The sequence below is a fragment of the Lathamus discolor genome, chromosome 5, assembly GCF_037157495.1.
Source record: "Lathamus discolor isolate bLatDis1 chromosome 5, bLatDis1.hap1, whole genome shotgun sequence".
NCBI lineage: Eukaryota > Metazoa > Chordata > Aves > Psittaciformes > Psittacidae > Lathamus > Lathamus discolor.
This window is the reverse complement of record NC_088888.1, coordinates 13,606,234-13,625,357: the sequence shown is the minus strand read 5'-3', so window position 1 is coordinate 13,625,357 and position 19,124 is coordinate 13,606,234. Positions and strand designations below refer to the sequence as shown.

Genomic DNA, 19,124 nt, shown 5'->3' with positions numbered 1-19,124 from the left:
AATGTTTTTATTTAAATGAGAAATTTCATTACAATGCCCTCCTTATAACTACTGTTGTGACTTCATAGAGCTGGCATAAATCTACAAGCATAGTAAAAGACAAATAAGATTACAGAATTCAGCATGCAGAAGGAAGCAAGCAACAGTTTTTATCTGGCATGGTCAGAGAAATGTTATGTTGTTCCTGTAGCTGTTTGTAGTTTCTATTTGCCAGTGTTGTCATTGCATAACATTTCATGTTGAATAACATTGAACTCTGTTGAATAACATAGTTGAGTTTTCAAGAGTATAACGATGAAAGGAGGGAAGATGCAGTCTTTTTCATTTTGCTCAGCAAAGATGATGCTGGTTGAATTGAATCCCAGTTACGTGTTAATTTAACACGTGGTTATTTAGTTGTCAGGAAACCCAAGCACTTACTCTGGTAATGCATCTAGTTCTTCTAACTTTTAGACATAATGGTGACAATGGGCTTTTCAAGAGAAGAAATCCATGAATCTTTAGTAAACCAAAAGTATGATGAAGTCATGGCTACTTACCTACTTTTAGGTAGAAAACCACCTGAAGTAAGTGCTGCCTAATTTATATCTTCTTTCACCTTTATATCTGCCTGAATTGAATATTGTGGTGATTAATGTTTTACTGAACTATTTTGCAACATCTTCTGTTAAAAAAATTGATAACTTGCTGATGTCTTTCCATTTTCATATCTTCTTGGATATGTTGCTAGTTCCTATAAGAAGAAATAGACTGAATATAGTATCTTAGCATTTGCTTGTAAATCTGTTGAATTGCTTTGTTAAAAAGCTAGTTGTTAATCTGAAGTGGCATGACTTCTAAGTGCTGAGTCTTCTTCCTGTCATGTGCATTTACAGTTAAAATCTGAAATAGTCTCACTAGAGCAATTATTCCTCAAACTTCTAAGATGTAACATAATTTATTTCTCAGAAATGTGTTCAGCCTTTCTCACTTGTACTATTTTATAGTGTATTTTATTATTTAATAAATAACTGAGTGATAGCCATTAATATATTTGTGATAGGAAATATTTCGACTGTTTTGGAACTAGAGGGATCTTTTAGGACCATAGGGATTTTCAAGAAATCAAATCAAGACCAAGGCTTTCTTTTTGAAGGAATTTTTTTCCTGCTGCTTCATTAGCCTTCCTTCATTTCCAAGACTGTGTGGATCTGCTATGTGCATCATTGAGTGCATTTTCCCACAACATCTCTGAACCAGAATTCCCTTGTGATAGCAGAGCATGGAGGGAATCTGTCTAGCATGATACTGACTTAAACTGCTTGGAAAGAGGATATTTGTCTTTTCCACTGCTCGCTCTTACAACTTAGGCTTTTTAGATATCAACAAACCGGTGGCTGAATTATATGCCTTTATAAAGATGTGTCGAAGGGCTGTAAGGAATCCTTGAATCAGTAGTACTTTCTTTTTTAGCCCTTCTGACTCACTCTGCATTTTGAAATTTTTCTGAAGCTAGAAATGCTTTTTATGCTTAAAAAAAAGAGTTGAGGGAGCCACTCTTTGGCTTAGGTTTTAAAATAGCACAGTTTTGTAACTGTGGAGTCTGCTAATTTTGTTTTCAGCATTCATTAACTTCTTAGCTTTAGCTGTGTTTTTTAAAGCACATTACATAGAGTCACAGAATGGTTGGGGTCTGAAGGGACCTCTGGAGATCATGCAGTTTAACCCCTGTGCTAAAGCAGGTTTAACTATTAAACACACATGAAGTGATAAAATTCATTTTGAATAAAATTTAACTCTGGATACAATTTTATCTCTTCACTTCAAAATGCTCTGAAAGTACCAGCAATGTTGAATTTATGCTTTGAAAAACTTTTTCTTCTAGTTTGAAGGTGAGTCCTTGACAAGCAGCAACTTGGGTCAAAGGTCTCGTCCTAGCAGTGACCTCAACAACAGTTCTGTGCAGTCTCCTGCTCACCTGAAGGTCCAGCGGAGTATATCAACTAACCAGAAACAGCGGCGTTTCAGTGATCATGGTGGGGATGACATTCCAACAAGTAAAGTAACATACACAACTCAAGTCTGAATGTGCAGTGTTTTGTGAACCTGGCAGGTCCACCACTCTGTGCATTTGTTGTGTATCTTGTTGTGCTCCACTGTGATGCTTTTATTTGTATGAACGCTTCTGTCATAATTCTGGGTCAATGTCACTTAGTTAATGTTTTAAACTTGTTACTCGCTTTATTCACTAAATAAGAGCTTGAGGATATTTTGTGTTTAGGAAGTAATGGCAAAATATTGGTCTGGAATACAGTCAAAAGCAGTAAACCATTATGTTTACCAGTGCATTTGGAGCTGGGTTCAAATTATTTCCAAGGGACAACAATTTTACCAGTTATTAAGGAAATATTTTCTGGTGAAAGTGGTTACATCAAAAAGGAGTGCACATTTAAAACACTAACTAAAAAGGTGATTTTTTTATTTTTTTTTTCCCTCTCGCCCCCTGAGAGAACTATGAAATTACAGGAAATATTTCTAAAATGCTAAACATTTCCCTTTTCTCTGCCTTAATTTATATTATTATTTCTGTTTTTACCATTTTCCCTCTGCAGTAGTTTATTGTGGTTATTTTTTGGGGGGAGAAAAGGAAAATTGTGAGGATCATCAGCTAATGTGATTTTTATTTCAAGGGAATGTAAAATTCTACAGGTGGAGAATTTGTCTCAAAGCATTTTAAAGAATTGTAAGGGGGAAAGAATTGTAATTTTCCAAGCATAAACAGGCTTTTAAACAAAATAGTTCTAGGGTTTTCAGGGGAAAAGGACCTTCCATGGTGTTTAAAGTTAGAATTAAAATACTCTTCTAGGTTTTACATCCTGATGTGAAATGGGAACTAATTCTGAACTGCAAAGAGAGGGTAGGTAAAAAACTTAATGTGACAAACCTCAATTGAATAGGTTGATGTACGTGCTGAGTTTGCAGTCATAGTTGTTCAAATGCTTTTTTGGGCTCAGGGAATTATATTTGGACTATCTTGGCCAGGAAGAATGCAATGATTATTTTTAGGTATTTATTAATTCTGTTTTTATTTGGCAGTTGGTCCCTCAATTCCTCCTGCTGTGTCATACACGAAAAGGGCTCAGGCAAATAGTGTGGAAAGCGAACAGAAGGAAGACTGGGACAAGGATGTCTCACGCAAACTTAGCAGCACTACAGTGGGATCCAAAGGAGAAATGGCTGCAAGTCCACTTGTGGGTCCAGAAAGAAAGAAATCCACTGTTCCCAGTGTGAGTGTTTGCACTTTTGGCTTCTTATATTTATTTTTCCCTATTTAAACAAAATCTGCAGCATAAGGTTACTATAGACATAATGGTTACTGAATAAGCCACTAAGTCTATTTCTGGTAACTTTTGCTGGCAGACAGAAATAGACAGGCTTCAGTGGATGTCTTTAAAATAAACTTTTCCCTTCCCCCACAACTTTACTTTTTCTAACACTAACATAAGAGTAAGCACTAGGATGTCAGCACTTGGGCAAACTGAAGATCTGTCAAGACAAATAGTGGATATTTAGGGAAAGAACGTAAGAACAGTGCCAATATGGAGTGCTCTTTAGCTGGTTTCTGATGCTTGTGTATTTACAAGGAAGCCAAGGGACTTTCTGAATCAGATTTCATCTGAATAATCCTACGTAATATCCCTCATAAACATTTTCCCTGTGACTTCGCTTAGTTTTCTGGAACCACCGCTCTTTGGACTTCACAAATATGGTGGAGTGGAGGGCAACAACCTACTTTTCCCCTGGTGTGTGTGCCTGTTGATGTTATGAATTACAACCTGTTTCTTGTAATAGGAAATGATTTATTTTCTAGTTCTTCTGTTACAACATCCTTCACAGTTTTGTAAACCAGTATCATGTTACTGCCTTAGACATCTTTGTTCCAAATAGGAGAGTCTGTCTCTCCTAATGTGAAAGCATGTGCTTTCTGGAAGTTCATGGGCAGTAGTATCAGTGTTTAGGCTATACAATGGAAAAATATTGTGTAATGTTTAATCAGCTACTTAGGAGCAAGAGTTCATGTGGGGAAAAAAAGAAGGAATTGTAAATTAAGATTCAAGTACACTTTATGCTATTTAGGAGGCACACTGTATTAAATACAAAAATTCTGGCCATCTTTTAGTACAGGCAGCAAGAATTTTCATTGTTCTTTGGGATTCTATATGCTGGCTCCCATCTTGGATACTCTGGGGAGATTAGATGCATTTCTGCAGGAATTTTCTTTAAATAAAATAAATGCTGAAGTTCATGTAACTCTTGCTGTTCTACAGGCTGTGTCTGCAGTGCATCTGCAGGCGCTTTAAACGTTTCTTTCAAATTTAAAATAAATTGTTTATCCCCACAAAGAGTCTTCGAAATTATGGCTGTGTGGATTATATGCAGGAACTTTGTGACTTCTAAGATTAGATTTTGTATCTGAGCCTTCCCAAAACTATATAGCCCCAGAGCTGATTACAGTCATGTATGGTACAAGCTGATATATCAAAAGCATTTCTCTACTTTCTGAGAACTAATTAAATGGAATATCTTTGCTATTAAGAATAAGAAACTGATTTACTTGCTAATGGTAACTTCAGTATTTGTGGTTTGGGGACTTAGTAAGAGGCTTTGTGATGGGCAAGATTAAGGAATAGTGGTATCTGATATTGCAACAGTAGTTAAGGTTGAGCAGCTTACAAAAAATCTAAATTTGCTTTTTAAAACTCAAATGTTTATAGTGAACAAAGCAAATTTAATATGGATAATTTTAAAATACTTCGGTGTAACTTTAAGGGTGATGTTAGGGAAGGCAGGATTTCTTATAAACAAGTCTGTCACCTCCAGTTATACTTGTCTAGCTTGCAGGAGTTAAATTCCAAAACCAGGTAAGTGCAGTTATTGAAACAGTTAATTCAGTAGTCTCTGGGGGGTGATACTAATGCTGCAAATGTGTAGATGAGGGAGACCTAAACACACAGTCAATCTTGCAGAGTTCATGATGCCTTACAGTTCCCAAATTTAAGAGTATTTGAAATCTTGCCAGCGTGCATCAGTATGTTAGGTTAGTACTTTGCAAACCTCTCTCACCCCAAATTCACTATGTACTGTATTAAAACCAGAATTGTGCATCATGTACTGCAAGTAAGTCTTCAGCAGCTAATCTGCGTGGCAGGGGAGGAGGAGAACATTGGTATTCAATGAAGTATGTGCAAACTGAAATCAGTAACAGGGAAAGTTACGTCAGTATTTTTTATTCTGATTATTTGGGTTTATTTTTATTGTTGCTACAAGACATATCTGGTGTTACCTGTGTAATAATTTATGGGTTGACAGACACAGATTAAGAATATTTTCTTTTTGTTCTCTTGAAACCTCTTTTGGCAGAAGGCAACTAACTGTAAGGCTGGAGCCTTAGCAACTTAATCTGCACAGGGAAGCCTTTCAACCAGCCACATAGATGTGTTCTCTAGGATTCCAGTTTGTTCCTTTGATCCCAGAGACAAATAATTTAGTAAGACAGTATATGGGAATTGGATAATAATACATAGGAAAGCAAGTGTCAGCAAATTTCAGTTGCTCTATGTTTTATTTTAGTGTACTCTCAATGGTACAGTAAAGAGATGGTGAATAAGCTATTGGAAAAGATAGCTGATATAAATTATTTGTTTCAATAGATTAGGCTAGTACATTTGAAGACTATACATAAATGGATGAAACTGGTTTTATTTGTTTCCAATTCTGGCATTTCTGTACAACATAATATACAGTAGAAGAAGGTATTTAATTTAATTTTTGTCTTAATTTTCTTCTAGAGTAATGTATTTTCTGGTAGTGGAATGACAAGGAGGAACACTTATGTTTGTGAACGTTCTTCAGATCGCTATTCTGCAATACAGAATGGGAAGGACAACAGGTATTCTTCAACTTTTACTACTTACTAATTTGGGTACAGGAGCTGAGGCACAGAGAAGCAGGTTATGCAATTAGTGAATACCATTATGAAGCATGGTGCGAAATATATGAAGTCTGATTGTACCTTTTCATCTTGTCTTCCACCACAATTTCTATGTTTGTAATGAAATTTATAACTAAATGTGTAGATTTGCCTTTGTCTCTTTTTATGGATCCACATTTACTACCAATGGTTGTCTTGCAACAGTGAGTAAAGTAACTGCTTACAACCAAATAGACAGCTCTGTTATGGAGAACTTCGTTGGATCATCCCAACAGTGGAGCCTGATCACTTTCCATTTCTTCTAGTAATCAAAGTTAAAATTGTTAAGACTTGTCAGTTCTATATGGTACAATTTTTTGGCCTAAAATAATATTTTAGTAGAGATAGTAACCAACTTGTATGTGTATTTGGGATGATAATTACACTGTTTATACGTTTTGTGAAATATTATTGTACTTAACACTGCCACAATTACTGGGGGTTTTGAGATACATCCTTTGTTCATCCCTGGTGCTAGTTAAACCCTGTACCTGACTGCAAAATAAACATTGGCTTTACTGGGGAGCAATGCAAACTGGATATTTTTTAGTTTAAAGCATTAGATCTTACTCTGATTTTATTTTGGTGTTAGCTGCTTAAATAACAAAGGGTAAAATGAATCAGAAAATCCCTAGCATGAAATAACACCATCTAGTAAATTAGTTTAGTTTTGTTTTCTGTCTTGGTGTTTGAATTTTTTAATTATACATTTAATTTTGAAAATAGCAAGAGTATAGGGCTGTTGAACTACAGTAAAATGAGCTGTGGAGCATGCGAAGTCCAGCTATCAAGAGTGCTATAAGGAGGTACATTAAAAAGACTGATTTTCAGTATTTAATTAATTTCAAATTATTAGGTGCTCTCGAAAGCATCTTTCCAAATTTTTTACTATAGATAAAAATATTTGAACAAAGTTTGCAACAAATTTTTTTTTTTTTTTTTTTTTTTTTTTTAAGAAATAAGAACATATTTTTTAGGATTAAAATTTATACTGAAGTGATTTTTCTGATCTCACAAAAATGAATACAGGTTTTCCTGCAATAGATATAATACCAAAAACATAATGAGAAGGGATTTTATTTCAAAAGTTTCTCATTTTATAAATTTACATTTAATTGTTTTTTCTATAGCACTGAAATACAACTCTTAATCCCTGTTCCTAAGTGCAAGTATGTTCAGCTTTTTGAGCAGATTCTGAAAAATGAAGGATTTTTGTTTGAATTGTATACTTGCCTTTCCTGTAATACATTGTGGTTGTATTTGGTGTAGCTGCAAATCTTGTGTAATTGGTTTACTCGCACTAAATCTTTACCTCTTTGCTACAGATATTATTTAGCTTTGGGACTGTTGTTGCCAATACATTATTAATGCAAGTTTTTTTATGCTTGTGGAGACAAAGCTGTAGTTTGACTTCTGTATTAAAAAGTCATTTGACTTTTATATTAAAAATTAATAAGATAATAGTTTTACTGCTACTTCCATCTCTTCCTTGCCACTTAGGCAAAGCAGGGTAGAGAGAACTGTATTTTGGCTCATCCTAGCAGTGGTTGAGATGGTCCAGAGAAGTACAACTTTGTCCTTTGAAAATAGACTCACTACCAAGTGATAATGTGACAGCAGTTCCAAATGTTTCAAGTTCTAGGTGTTTGAGTTGTAACTAAAAATAAGGGTATTCATTTCACAAAAGGAGACTCTATTTAATCAATCTATTTAAGGCTTTTGCAAATTTCTTTTTTCAGGTTTTTTTTTTTTTTTTTTTTTTACTATTTCCATGTACTCTTTGTGGTATTTCTTCATTACTTTGAATAATGTGTGTACAACCTTTAATCTTGGGAGGAGTGAAAAGGCCTGATTTAACATATATGGTGATGTGATTTGTGGAGGAACATAATTTTCTCAGGATTCTATATTCTTTACTTAATCTGACTATGGCAGCCAGGTCACTCAGTCTTCTGGATATTTAAATGGCACTAAAAGAAGAAACTATTTTCCCTGCTTGCTATGGTGTTATACTCTAACCTTTCTTTTCCTTTTTCATTTGTCCGTCCCTCCTGCCTTGCTGCCATGGTAAAAGCCTAACAGAAATGTCTGCGAGTAGCACGTCTTCCGCAGGCTCTGCAGTAACTTCTGCTGTATCAACACGGCCTCGGCATCAAAAGTCTATGTCTGCCTCTGGTCATCCTATAAAAGTTACACTGCCAACCATCAAAGATGGCACTGAAGCTTACAGACCAAGGTAATAAATTGATTACTATTTCTTTAATGCTGTGCACTTCAAAAATGCTATTGTTCAGTCCATGATCTACTTTGATTGCAGTCTATTCAAAACTGTCATTTTGCATTCTGTCTCAAAACACCAGGTTACTCAAGTAGTGTGGGCATTACAGTCAATTTAAACCTGATTTTGTTCATAGAATGTTTGCATGTAGTTAAAGAAGTCCCTTGACTGCCTCCCTCTGGATGCTTTTGGAAAAATTAAGTAAACATTTAACTAATTTAGACAGGACTGTACAACACATGCCACCATAAATTCATGTGAGACACTGAAATGTTAACCTTTTGGTTTTGTAGATTGCTAGGCTCATTTCTGTCTTAAAAGCACTGTAGTATAGTTACTGTTAATTGCCCAAATAGCTTTATGCATTTATTTGTGCCAGATAATTAATTCTTAAGAAGTATCTGTTAAGCTTTTGGAGTGCTTGTGTGTTAAAGGTTTTGATGAACATAGTTTTCAGGAAGAGGGCTGGGAACATATTCAGATCTTACTACAGACTTTTCTAACTTTTCCCTTTGTCCTATTATCTGTGTGTATTTTTTAACTGCTCTTAATACTTGAGACAATTTAATTTTACAATGATTATATATCTTGATTATTTCTAAGTATGAATCATAAAGGCAAATAAGTAGCAGAATCAGGTTTAAAGTAAAAGTAATCAAGAGCAGGGGTTTTTTCCTATCTTTGAGAAATGGTTGTCATGTAGGAGGGTTTCTAGCACAGTCTTTATTTATGTTTCTGTTTTCCCAGCAGTGCAACTCAAAGAGTGCCTGCTGCTTCCCCGTCTGCTCATAGTATTAGCACTACCACTCCAGACCGAACCCGCTTTCCTCGGGGGAGTTCAAGTCGAAGCACTTTCCATGGTGAGCAGCTAAGGGAGCGGCGTAATGCCACTTACAATGGACCGCCTGCCTCACCATCACATGAAACCGGTGCTTTTGCACATGCTAGAAGAGGGACGTCAACTGGTATTATAAGCAAGATAACTTCCAAGTTTGTTCGCAGGTTAGTACCTCGATTTTTAAGAGAAAAAAAGAAAAGCCCAGCTTATATAGGGCCATATTTGCAAAGTCACTGAAAATGTCCAGTTTAAGTCTGAAGTAGATGTACATTTAGTCAGAATGCTGCTTGGTTTGTATGTTCCTTTCAGAACCTGCCTTGTTTTACTTCTCTGTGTGTATTGTAACCGTTATGTTTGATCAGTTATTCTGCTGCTTTATCTGAAAGGAGCAAAAGAATGCTTCTCAAAAGCATTCTTACTCATGCTTCACAGCTAAAATACAGAGATGCTACAATTAAGTTAAAATGAACTTAAATACTGAAAGCAGTGACTTAAAAATGAGTCATTATTTAATGTTAACAATATTTTAACTGGATGCACTTTGTTGCAAGGGCTGTATTTACAACTATTTCATTGCCATGCTTAGAGGGAAGAGGTATTAACAAATTATTTCAGGGACTTCTAAAATATGTGAATAAATAAGAAGTGTAGAAGTGGGCAGAAATCTGGATGTCTGGAAATACTAATATTTCAGTATCATGCAGCCTCTCATATCATGTTACCAGCTTCTTCAAAAGCAAGTTCAGGATTCTGAAAGAAGAAAACCCACACACCCTGGACCTGCGGTCATTCCCGTGATGATGCTAACAGTAATAATATTGTAAGAAGTGCTGGGAAGGATTTTCAAATACATAGTTTAATATTATGTGACTGTTGACTTCGCAGTCCCAGTAGCTTTCCCAAAATGGGATTTAATTTTCAGTTTGCCCCTTTCTAACAGTGATTTACATATAATTCTTAAGCCTACTTATGGATGTATCCATATGCATTATTGTCAGTTTTACAACAGAGCTATGTCTTGTAAACCTCTCTTTTCTTTGCAGAATTATGCTGTTATGTACTGAATTGTCATTTGTCTGTGTGTGTGTATATATATATATAATACATAGATATAAAAATTCAAACCTAGGTTAAGATAGTAGTTGCAAATTTGTAAGTAAAATATGAGTTGCGTGATACTACAAGGGAAGAGAAAAAGCTAGAAATTCAGTGTTTTCCTTATAAAATGGATCTAACCTGGTGAGCACCTAGTGCCTCACTGTATGTTTAAGTAATACCTCTTATGATGAACTAAAAAGAAAAACCAAAAAAAGTATGTGAATTATTTTCTTTTTTCAGAAACCTGAAGATACAGGACTATGATCCTCCATTATTGGTATCTCCAGCACTTTACATGGGGAGAAGGGGAGGGGGGAAGAATTTGTTCTGTGGTTTAAAACAAGAAACGAAAGTTACAGCAGAATTAGTCTCTGTGTTGTCAGGGTACATTTCTTAATGGGAAAAAAGGTATTTTCTGTTACTTACCTAACCAATTTCAAGAGCACAGGCTGGTTTTTTGCATTACAGCTCATTGTTATTTGCAAGGAAGGGTATCTTGAATTGTTTTGACGAGTCGGAGCAAAGAATTAATATTTTCATTATACTGCAGTGTTAAAATAATACTGTAAACTGTGTATTTAGAATTAACATATTGTAAATTGATGTCTTAAAGTTATCTTTAGAACATTTTATACAATTTCCTATTATGCCTTATACTGCTAGAAATGTATTTTCCTACAATGAAGGCCTTGTAAGGGTTTTGTTCGGTTTGTTGCTGGTGGTGGTGGAGGGTTTGGTGTTTTGTTGTGGTTTTGTTTCTGTAAACTGGGAGTTGTTTGAGACTTTGGGTGGAGGTTTGGGGGTGGGGGTTGCTGTTCTTTAGTTGGATCACATAACTGCATGCCTGTTAACCTGTGTGCTGCTCAGGAAATAATGGTTTAAAGCATACTTTGAATAGAAGGTATCATGAAAGACTTTTATTATCTTCTCGCAAAGGTTAAATGCCTTTTCTGGTAAGTATATAAAATAAATCCATAATGAGAATGCTTAATGAATAGGGTATTGATGTATTTTGCGTAAATGGTTTATGTCAAATGATGCTTCTCTGATGTTATTTACTAAAGTATTTGTGTTGTGAAGGTATTAAATTAGTAGCTGAAATTGTGTGCTAAAATGTTTGTACAGCAGCACTAGGAACACACCTAGGTGGCTTACACATTCTGTTTTTCAAGCTGATTCAGACTAAAAGGGCATAATACAGAACAGTTCCTTTTTACAGTTCTAATTCACCAAAATGAGGAAAAAAAATACATGTTTAACTTCAAGCTCACCAGTAATCTTACCAAAGCCAATGTAACAGCTGATTTGCTTAAAGATAAGCAGATGTTGAAATAAACTTTCTGAACTGGGCTCCAAACATTTGATCTCACAAACTCTTAGGCACGTCTTACCTTTAATTATTTGAGTGTGCCTAAGCAAGGGCACCTCCCTGTGCTCTCGGGACTGAGGTGTAAAGGCTTGGCCAGAAGGGTGCAGAGTGGAGCCCCCCCACCCCAGACCACCTTGATCCTGTGTGCTTGCTGGAATTACATGTGGCCATTGCTCTCTGTCTGCAGTAGGTTAAGAATAACCTGTTGATATTACCATCAATTTAAAAAATAGATAAATAAACCATTACGTGTCAGAGCTGCAAGAAGTGAAGGTGTCATAAAGTTAAAATTACAGCTGTGGGAAAAATACTGTTAAACAGTGTTAGGCTTGACATTATTATACTGATTTTTCTCTTTTTTTGATCAGTAGCTATTTGACATTGTTCTAGATGTAGGCTTTCTTAACTTTTATTTTTCACCTTTATCATTGAATCTCAACCTTAACTTTGTTTTGAGGGATCCAAGTGAAGGCGAAGCCAGTGGCAGAACTGACACCTCAAGGTGAGGAGCCACTATTAATACTTCGCTCCTAGGTCTTTCGCATCAAGGTTTAAGTGATTTCTTCAAGAGTTAATCAGGATGTAAAATAGAATAGTGTTTAATTAATCTGCATTTCAGAAATGTTTTTTAATTGTGGGGGGAGGGGGCTTTGGTGAGGGCCTTTATCCCTTGCGAAGTATTTAATATAAGACTTTTATTTAAGTATATTCCTGTGAATAATAAAGCCCCGTGTAGGAGTTAACCAATTATTTAGGCACTTAAAATCATGTTTTGGCTTATAAATATTTAATGGTGTTTACTTTTGGTTTCAGTGGAAAGTATAGTATACTTTGTGTCTGTGTGTGTGTATATATTTAATATTGCATTTTTACTATTGTTGCTTACCGCATTCATTATTAAAGCTGCTGTTAACCAGAAGTAAACACCTTTAGTCCCTGTGAAATGAATGTCACTTCACATTGAGAAATAAGTGACATTCAGAGACAAAAAGGGTGGTGACTGCTAAGTACTGAATTTGTATGGCAACCACTGTACACAAATCTGTATCTGCTTTCTTAGTACTAAAGCATTCCTTCATATGCTCATTTTCCAGTATATCTCTGCTCTTTTGCCATATTTCAGCATTTGGTTCTGCATTTTTGGTGGCTTAGCACAATGCATAACTTTTTATTTTGATGCTTTCTAATGAACAGGCATTGTAGTTTGTATCCTAAACTGGTCACTTATGGAAAGTATCAACTTAGATGTCAAAACAGAAAGCCTTTATTTAAACAACAAAAAAAGGCAGCACATTTTTAACAGGATTCATTGTGTAATACACAATAAATTTTATTTACGTTAGCCCTTTTCAATTCAAAGTTTATTAGCTGTCAAATTCTTGATGTGGAAAGGGGAAAAAAGAGATTAATCAATTGTTCAAATGAAGTGTGAAATTGCTTTCAGCTCTTGCTTTCATTCTCTAGCTTCCTCTACTTTTTGTCATCCTACAGTGTCTGTTTTGGGCTAAAAGTCTTTGAGATCTTCTCCCTGCCATGCTCTATCGCTTAACACTTACGTGGTTTCTTGGGGATCACACTGAAAGTCAAATTAAAAATGCTTGTTTTGACTCCTCTCTGAATAGTGACAGTTTGTAGACTATCAAAATGAGAACAGCACCCTTCCCCAGTGACAGACGGGGGGCATCAGGCATCTGAAGTACCTGGCACAAGAATAGAAACAGTTGGCTGTTACTTTTAAATAATTAGTGCTGTTTCTCTAAATGCTTTCTGCAATTGAATAAATAAAAGAAGCGTCAGAGCAAGAACCTTGGTTGGAAATTAATCCTTTGAAATTTTGTCCATGTCATTGCGTCAACAAAATTACTTTGTGTCTATATGTCACTCTTTCTTCCATGAAAAAGCCATAGGCTATGTCCTCAACTGCTTGACAAGCAAGCTGTTTACAACCAAATTACAGCAAAAAATTTTGCTTAATCTGTTAAAATAAAGCACGTTGTTATAAGATATTTTTACAGAGAGAGAGGTCAAAAATACATAATAAATGCAAAAAGGAGGGAAAGGAAGAAAAGAGGGGAGGGAACTAACTGAACTCTTGTGAATCGCAGGGTGGGATTTCTTCCTCTGCTGCTTTTACAGTATGATTTCTGCTTCAGGATTGTCTCTCTCGACTTCAGTTCTGTCGGTATATGGCATGCTCCAGATCATGAAATCAGCATAACTTCAGTCATGCTTTTACATAGATTCCACTTTCTTTGGAGCAGTATGGAGTAACGTGTGTCCGCTGCAGTTACCATTCCACATGTCATCAGAACGTTTTAGAGCAGGGGTTTTCAAACTTGCTTTGCTTGTGTGCCACCAGTTCGAGCTGCTTCAGTGCTACTCAGCACTGGTAGCAGCTCCCAGTGCTGCACTGCAGCACCCGTGCGCGCAGGAGATGGTGCACGACTGTTCCAACAGCATCCTGTCCATCAAAACATTTGAATTGGCTTGTGTGTGACTGTGTGGCAATGGCAGTTTAGAAACCCCTGCTCAAGAACTGTATTTCTCTTCTATCTCTTGGTTCTACAGCTTTTATTCTTGACTGTTCTGTATGTCACTTCTTCCAGGAGTGCTTCTGGGGAGCCAAAAGACAGAGAGAAGGAGGATAGCAAGGATTCCAAGCCACGCTCCTTGCGGTTCACGTGGAGTATGAAGACCACTAGCTCTATGGACCCTAACGATATGATGAGAGAGATTCGGAAAGTGTTAGATGCTAATAACTGTGATTACGAACAAAAAGAGAGGTTTTTGCTCTTCTGTGTTCACGGTGATGCACGACAAGATAGCCTTGTTCAGTGGGAGATGGAAGTCTGCAAACTGCCGCGGTTGTCGCTCAATGGAGTTCGCTTCAAAAGAATATCTGGGACTTCTATCGCGTTTAAGAACATTGCATCCAAGATAGCGAACGAGCTTAAGCTGTAAAGAGAACCTAAATTTCTTGGGATCAGGGAAGATTCATACATGATCTACACTTTGAATGTACTGGTTACGCCTAATGTGATTGGCCTGTGAAACTCCCCATGTAGAAATTGCCCTTATTGCAATAAGGTTATACATAGTTATTCAGAATTGTAAAGTTAAATCCAGTATGACCTATATTAAATAACTGTAGCTAAAGAAGTTATGTTCACATGTACAGGTAAGTATATAGAGCATTCTGTTCATTTTATGTTCATAGAGTTGTATAATAAAAAGATGACTGCTTAAATTCAGATCTTGTATAGTTGTCTAGATTTCTGCACAGAAATGTATGTTTGATGCTTTGAGTTGGAAAAGTTCTTCCCTATCATTTACATTTTTGGTGGTTTTTATAAGTCTTACCTCTGTCATGCGTTTTTTAAACAACTTTTGTCCTGAGTCAGATGCACAAAAATAGTTTTGACAACTGTAGCATGACCATTTTTAATTATTTAAAGATTGTTCATGATGTGAACCAAAAGCTAATGAATAACCAGCTTTTGTTCTACACAAGACTGTTCCTGCTTCTCTTAGGCTCTTATTACCCTTGTTATCAGGTGGTGTTTAGTTGAAAAACAAACAAAATACAAACATGTTTACAGTGTTGGCACTTACAGTTAAAATCCTTTGTTCTGCCTTGGGCCAGCTCAGAACTGTGGGGGAACAGAAACCAAGTGTAAGTGATGTTCTGTCTGTAAGTTACAGTGCTTACTCCCATGTCCCATCAACCAATGTAGCACCACAATGGAGAACCATAATGATTTATTTGAATCTCATGGTGTAAAGTATCACTTGTTTTTTGCTGCCTTCAGAATACTATAAATTCCATTTTATGGAAATATATTAATATTGGGACTGTTTAATAGCACAAGATAATCTGAAGTGTTGACCAATTGTTTCAGTTAATAATACCACCTCAGGAATTAGCTTGGCTTTTGGAACATGTGCCCCCCCTCCAAAGAGTACATGCAATTCCACAGGATATTTTACAGCTAAACATACATTGTTTATAATGATAAATTGTTGATTTATGCTTTCGTGGTTGTACAGTTTGTTCCCATGTAACCTGTTTGTGTTTAATATTTTACCAGATTTCTTGTATTTATTCCACATCATTATGCCTGTAATGTGCAGCTTTGTAATTAGGCACTTGCCTATGGAAAAGAGGAAAAAAAGAAAACCCCACACATTTTTTTCCTTCATAATTAATGATTATAAACTATGTAAAACCACTAGTACTGGTACATTTTAATACTTGTTATTTTGTACTGAATTAACCATAGAGGTTGGTTGTGCAATGTTATTTAATGTCGTAATTACTGTAATATCAAGATAAGGGCCCCATCTGCACACTCTTGTGAAGAATAGAAAGTTCATTAAGAAACTGTCACTTTAAAATAATAAAAACTAAAAAAAAAAAAAAATTAAAAAAAATAAAAAACCCTGTGGTAAACTCTGTAACCCTAAGTTAGAAGGCTGTAAGTGTAGTAAATGTGCCATTCTCTAATGGCTTCTTGACCGAGATGGACTTTACATGCTGTACTGTGATGTAGCTTTCCTATGTAACGGTTATGTTCTGAAATGGACGTGTATTGTTGCCTTAGAAAAAGGGTGGTGTTTGGAAAGAAAGAACTGTAGCCCCTTTTCTTTTTCTTTTTTTATCTGATGTTCATTGAAACAAAATCTGATGCAAGTCATCTTGATTCACTGGTGCACTCTATTAAAACTTACTTGAACAGTTCTCATACTAAACTACTTGTTGGTTGCCCTTTATAAAAGCGCAGTGATTACTGCAGGGAGCAAGCTAGGCTCAAGGGGTACAGGCTTCGTCTTCAACACCATGAATTTAGGGTTAGTGTTGCATTGGTTCTGGGGTCCTGCAATGTGGTTTAGTACCTCTCAGTGGAAAGACGGGGTAAGGGATCCATGAATCATAGAATGGTTTGGGTTGGAAAGGACCTTAAGATCATCCAGTTCCAACCCCCTGCCATGGGCAGGGATGCTTTGCACTAAACCATATCACCCAGTACTCCATCCCATGTTCATTTATCTTTGAAAATACACCACTGTTAACCCAAGATCATGTATAAACTTAGTCCTGAAACAAAACCCTTTGCCTTTTCAGAAGGTTCAGTGAAAAAAATATAGGTCATGCTGTGAGAAGGTAGATTAAGGGCTCAGGATGGCTTCCTGAGCCATGGTTTTACCCGGTTGACTCTGCCCTAGATTGGCACTGGGTTTCAGTGCTTCATGTAACCAGAGATGTGTTCATATTCCCCAAAACACAGGTACCCTTTCCAGAGGATGGAGGTTGTGTTTCAGTTCAGCGCTTATGTGAAACGTGGTACCTAAAGTGCCAGTTTAATGGCATTATGTCCAGTAATGGCCAACTGTGTGAACTTCCCTGATTCCCCAGCCCTGCTGCCCTTCTCCTTTCCACTGTTTGAAGACAAGCTCTGAACCACCTTATCCTCTCTGGAGCACATACACCAAGTGCTTCAGCATGAGCGTGAGTTGTGAAAGATGTAGCTGCACCCAAACGCACCATTTGGCTTCCCAAACCTCCTGTTCCTGGCAGGGATAAGATGGGAAGATCCAGACGGATACTTTTTCAGAACTGACGGGTTTATTGGCAAGTAGAGCACACTTGATATAGAAATCAGTGGGATATTACTGAACCCTCGAGGCCTGGGGTGTTCTTGGGTCCCTCAGTAACGGTCTTGTTAGGTACCTGTTATGTCTAAGTTACACTATGGGTAAGAGTGGGATGAGAACATTTGGATCCAAATGCAGTTTGACTGTCACGTGGGAGGGGATCAGTGTGGCATTTAACAGTGTGGCTTTAACTTGCCAAAGCTGAAAGACACTTAAAACACCACATCATGTTCCACAGCTCCGGGGAGGGGAAGGGATGCCTTGAGTCTACAGGGGGCTCATGTAGTTGGCTGTAATTCCTTGGCAGCATTTCTAGGGGGTGTTTGGGGGTCAGCAGTTAGACTAGTGCATGGTTCTGCTGGTTTGGGTTTTGGTTTTGCTTCATTTCTTTATTTAAGGTATACAGACAGTTCCAAACTAAGTAAATTGGAGCGCATGAAAAGGGATCTAAAACATTAACATGTACATAGGTCAATGGAAGGACTATAAACGTTCACTCCTTGTGAATCAAGTGGTGTCGTTAACGCTGGAATGTTCCAGTGGTGGTTAAATTCCATGAGCTGTCGGACGTGAGCCTTTTGATACCCAGCGTCATGCATCTGAGAGGTACTAGGTACAAACCCGGTCTGTGGACAAAGAGCTGCCCCTCGCGAGATGACAGATTATCTTTCACTACCTCCACGCTTCTTGCTTAGGGACAAAGCATACATTCAGTAATGGTCTATAAATAGGAAACCTTGACCTAAACACTTTCCAAAGCCCCAGAAAAAGAGTACCATTTTTCAAGGTAGCTTGAGGTTGTAATTGGCCAAATTTAGCATTAAACAGCTGATACTTTATTTCTTGATGCTGCTACTTGATCAGCATCAAGCAATTACTTCATCCCTCAAACTGTCTTAGAAAGTGGCACATTGAAATCTACAGCAGCGTATCAGAGCAGGCAAAATGGAACTCCTACACCATGCCGTTACTGTTAGAATAGGTGTTTGGGACAGGACCTCTGGTGTCACCTCTGTTTCACTGTCTCTGCAGTGTTTAGGACATCCCTGCGGCTCCAGGACAAAGGCAAGCGCAGCATCTGGCTCCTTGAGTTGAGGAAGAGAACTGGGTAGCTCAGAGACAGGCACCAGAGCCCAGAGGAAGAAGAAGCTCCAAGGGCCATGCATGGACTATGGTAGGAGTCTGTTTGGGACCAGTTATCCTGTCCTGGGTTTAGGTCTCCACCTCAACCTTTTGGAAATACACATTGAAAACCTGGTGATGGTAACAGGAGTGGTGATGTGTTTAATACAAAACAGGGGAAGGGACAGAGCACTTTTCACATAGCGACAGGCCTGAGACTTGGCTCATATCCCCACCCTTCAGAGGACTGGCCAGGCTCTTGCTCACACAGCTTTCTGGCTGGAGCTGTGACGATGGTGACACCCATCCTTGGAGCCAATGACTGTGCTGGGTGCAGGATTCACTTGCTGAATGTTAAGGGCGCGTCTTGGAGACATGGATCCAAGGCTTTGTTCCTCGATAGGGAAAATACTTAGGGAGGTTTAGACTGGAGATGAGGAACAATTCCTTCCCCAGAGGGTGCTCAGGCACTGGAAGAGGCTGGAGTCACCGCCCCTGGAAATGCTCGCACACTGTGTAGACAAGGCCCTCAGTGACATGGGTTAAGGGTGGTCTTGGCAGTGCTGGGGAACAGTTTAGCTCGGTGACCTTAAAGGCCTTTTCTAACCCAGTTGATTCTATTATTCTAAAATCCACAGTAAAGGATCTGTCTGTCCCCTTAATGCATCTGAAGCATTTGTGTTGAGAAATACACCGCCTGGCTTACACAGCTTTGCTTTTTGTGATCTACCCCACCTACACAAACGCCGCATGGGAA

The 19,124-nt window shown here is 37.5% G+C and overlaps 1 protein-coding gene across 8 annotated transcripts in view; it reads left to right on the top strand.

The window, feature by feature from the left end:
• The window catches only part of MARK1 (microtubule affinity regulating kinase 1), a 59,612-nt gene extending 43,270 nt beyond the window's left edge, over window positions 1-16,342 (top strand). Inside the window, exons 11-19 of one of the 8 annotated variants that reach the window (XM_065679844.1) lie at window positions 454-566; window positions 1,865-2,036; window positions 3,076-3,266; window positions 5,829-5,929; window positions 8,085-8,246; window positions 9,036-9,290; window positions 10,465-10,501; window positions 12,051-12,095; window positions 14,200-14,287. In XM_065679844.1, the coding sequence (XP_065535916.1) occupies window positions 454-566; window positions 1,865-2,036; window positions 3,076-3,266; window positions 5,829-5,929; window positions 8,085-8,246; window positions 9,036-9,290; window positions 10,465-10,501; window positions 12,051-12,062 (1,043 nt within the window). In that variant the 3' untranslated portion in view covers window positions 12,063-12,095; window positions 14,200-14,287. Of the gene's footprint in view, window positions 1-453; window positions 567-1,864; window positions 2,037-3,075; window positions 3,267-5,828; window positions 5,930-8,084; window positions 8,247-9,035; window positions 9,291-9,830; window positions 9,947-10,464; window positions 10,502-12,050; window positions 12,096-14,199 lie in introns of those variants that run through there. The other 7 variants (XM_065679840.1, XM_065679838.1, XM_065679837.1 and 4 more) reach the window with 7 other exon arrangements.
• The last annotated feature ends 2,782 nt before the right edge of the window (window positions 16,343-19,124 follow it).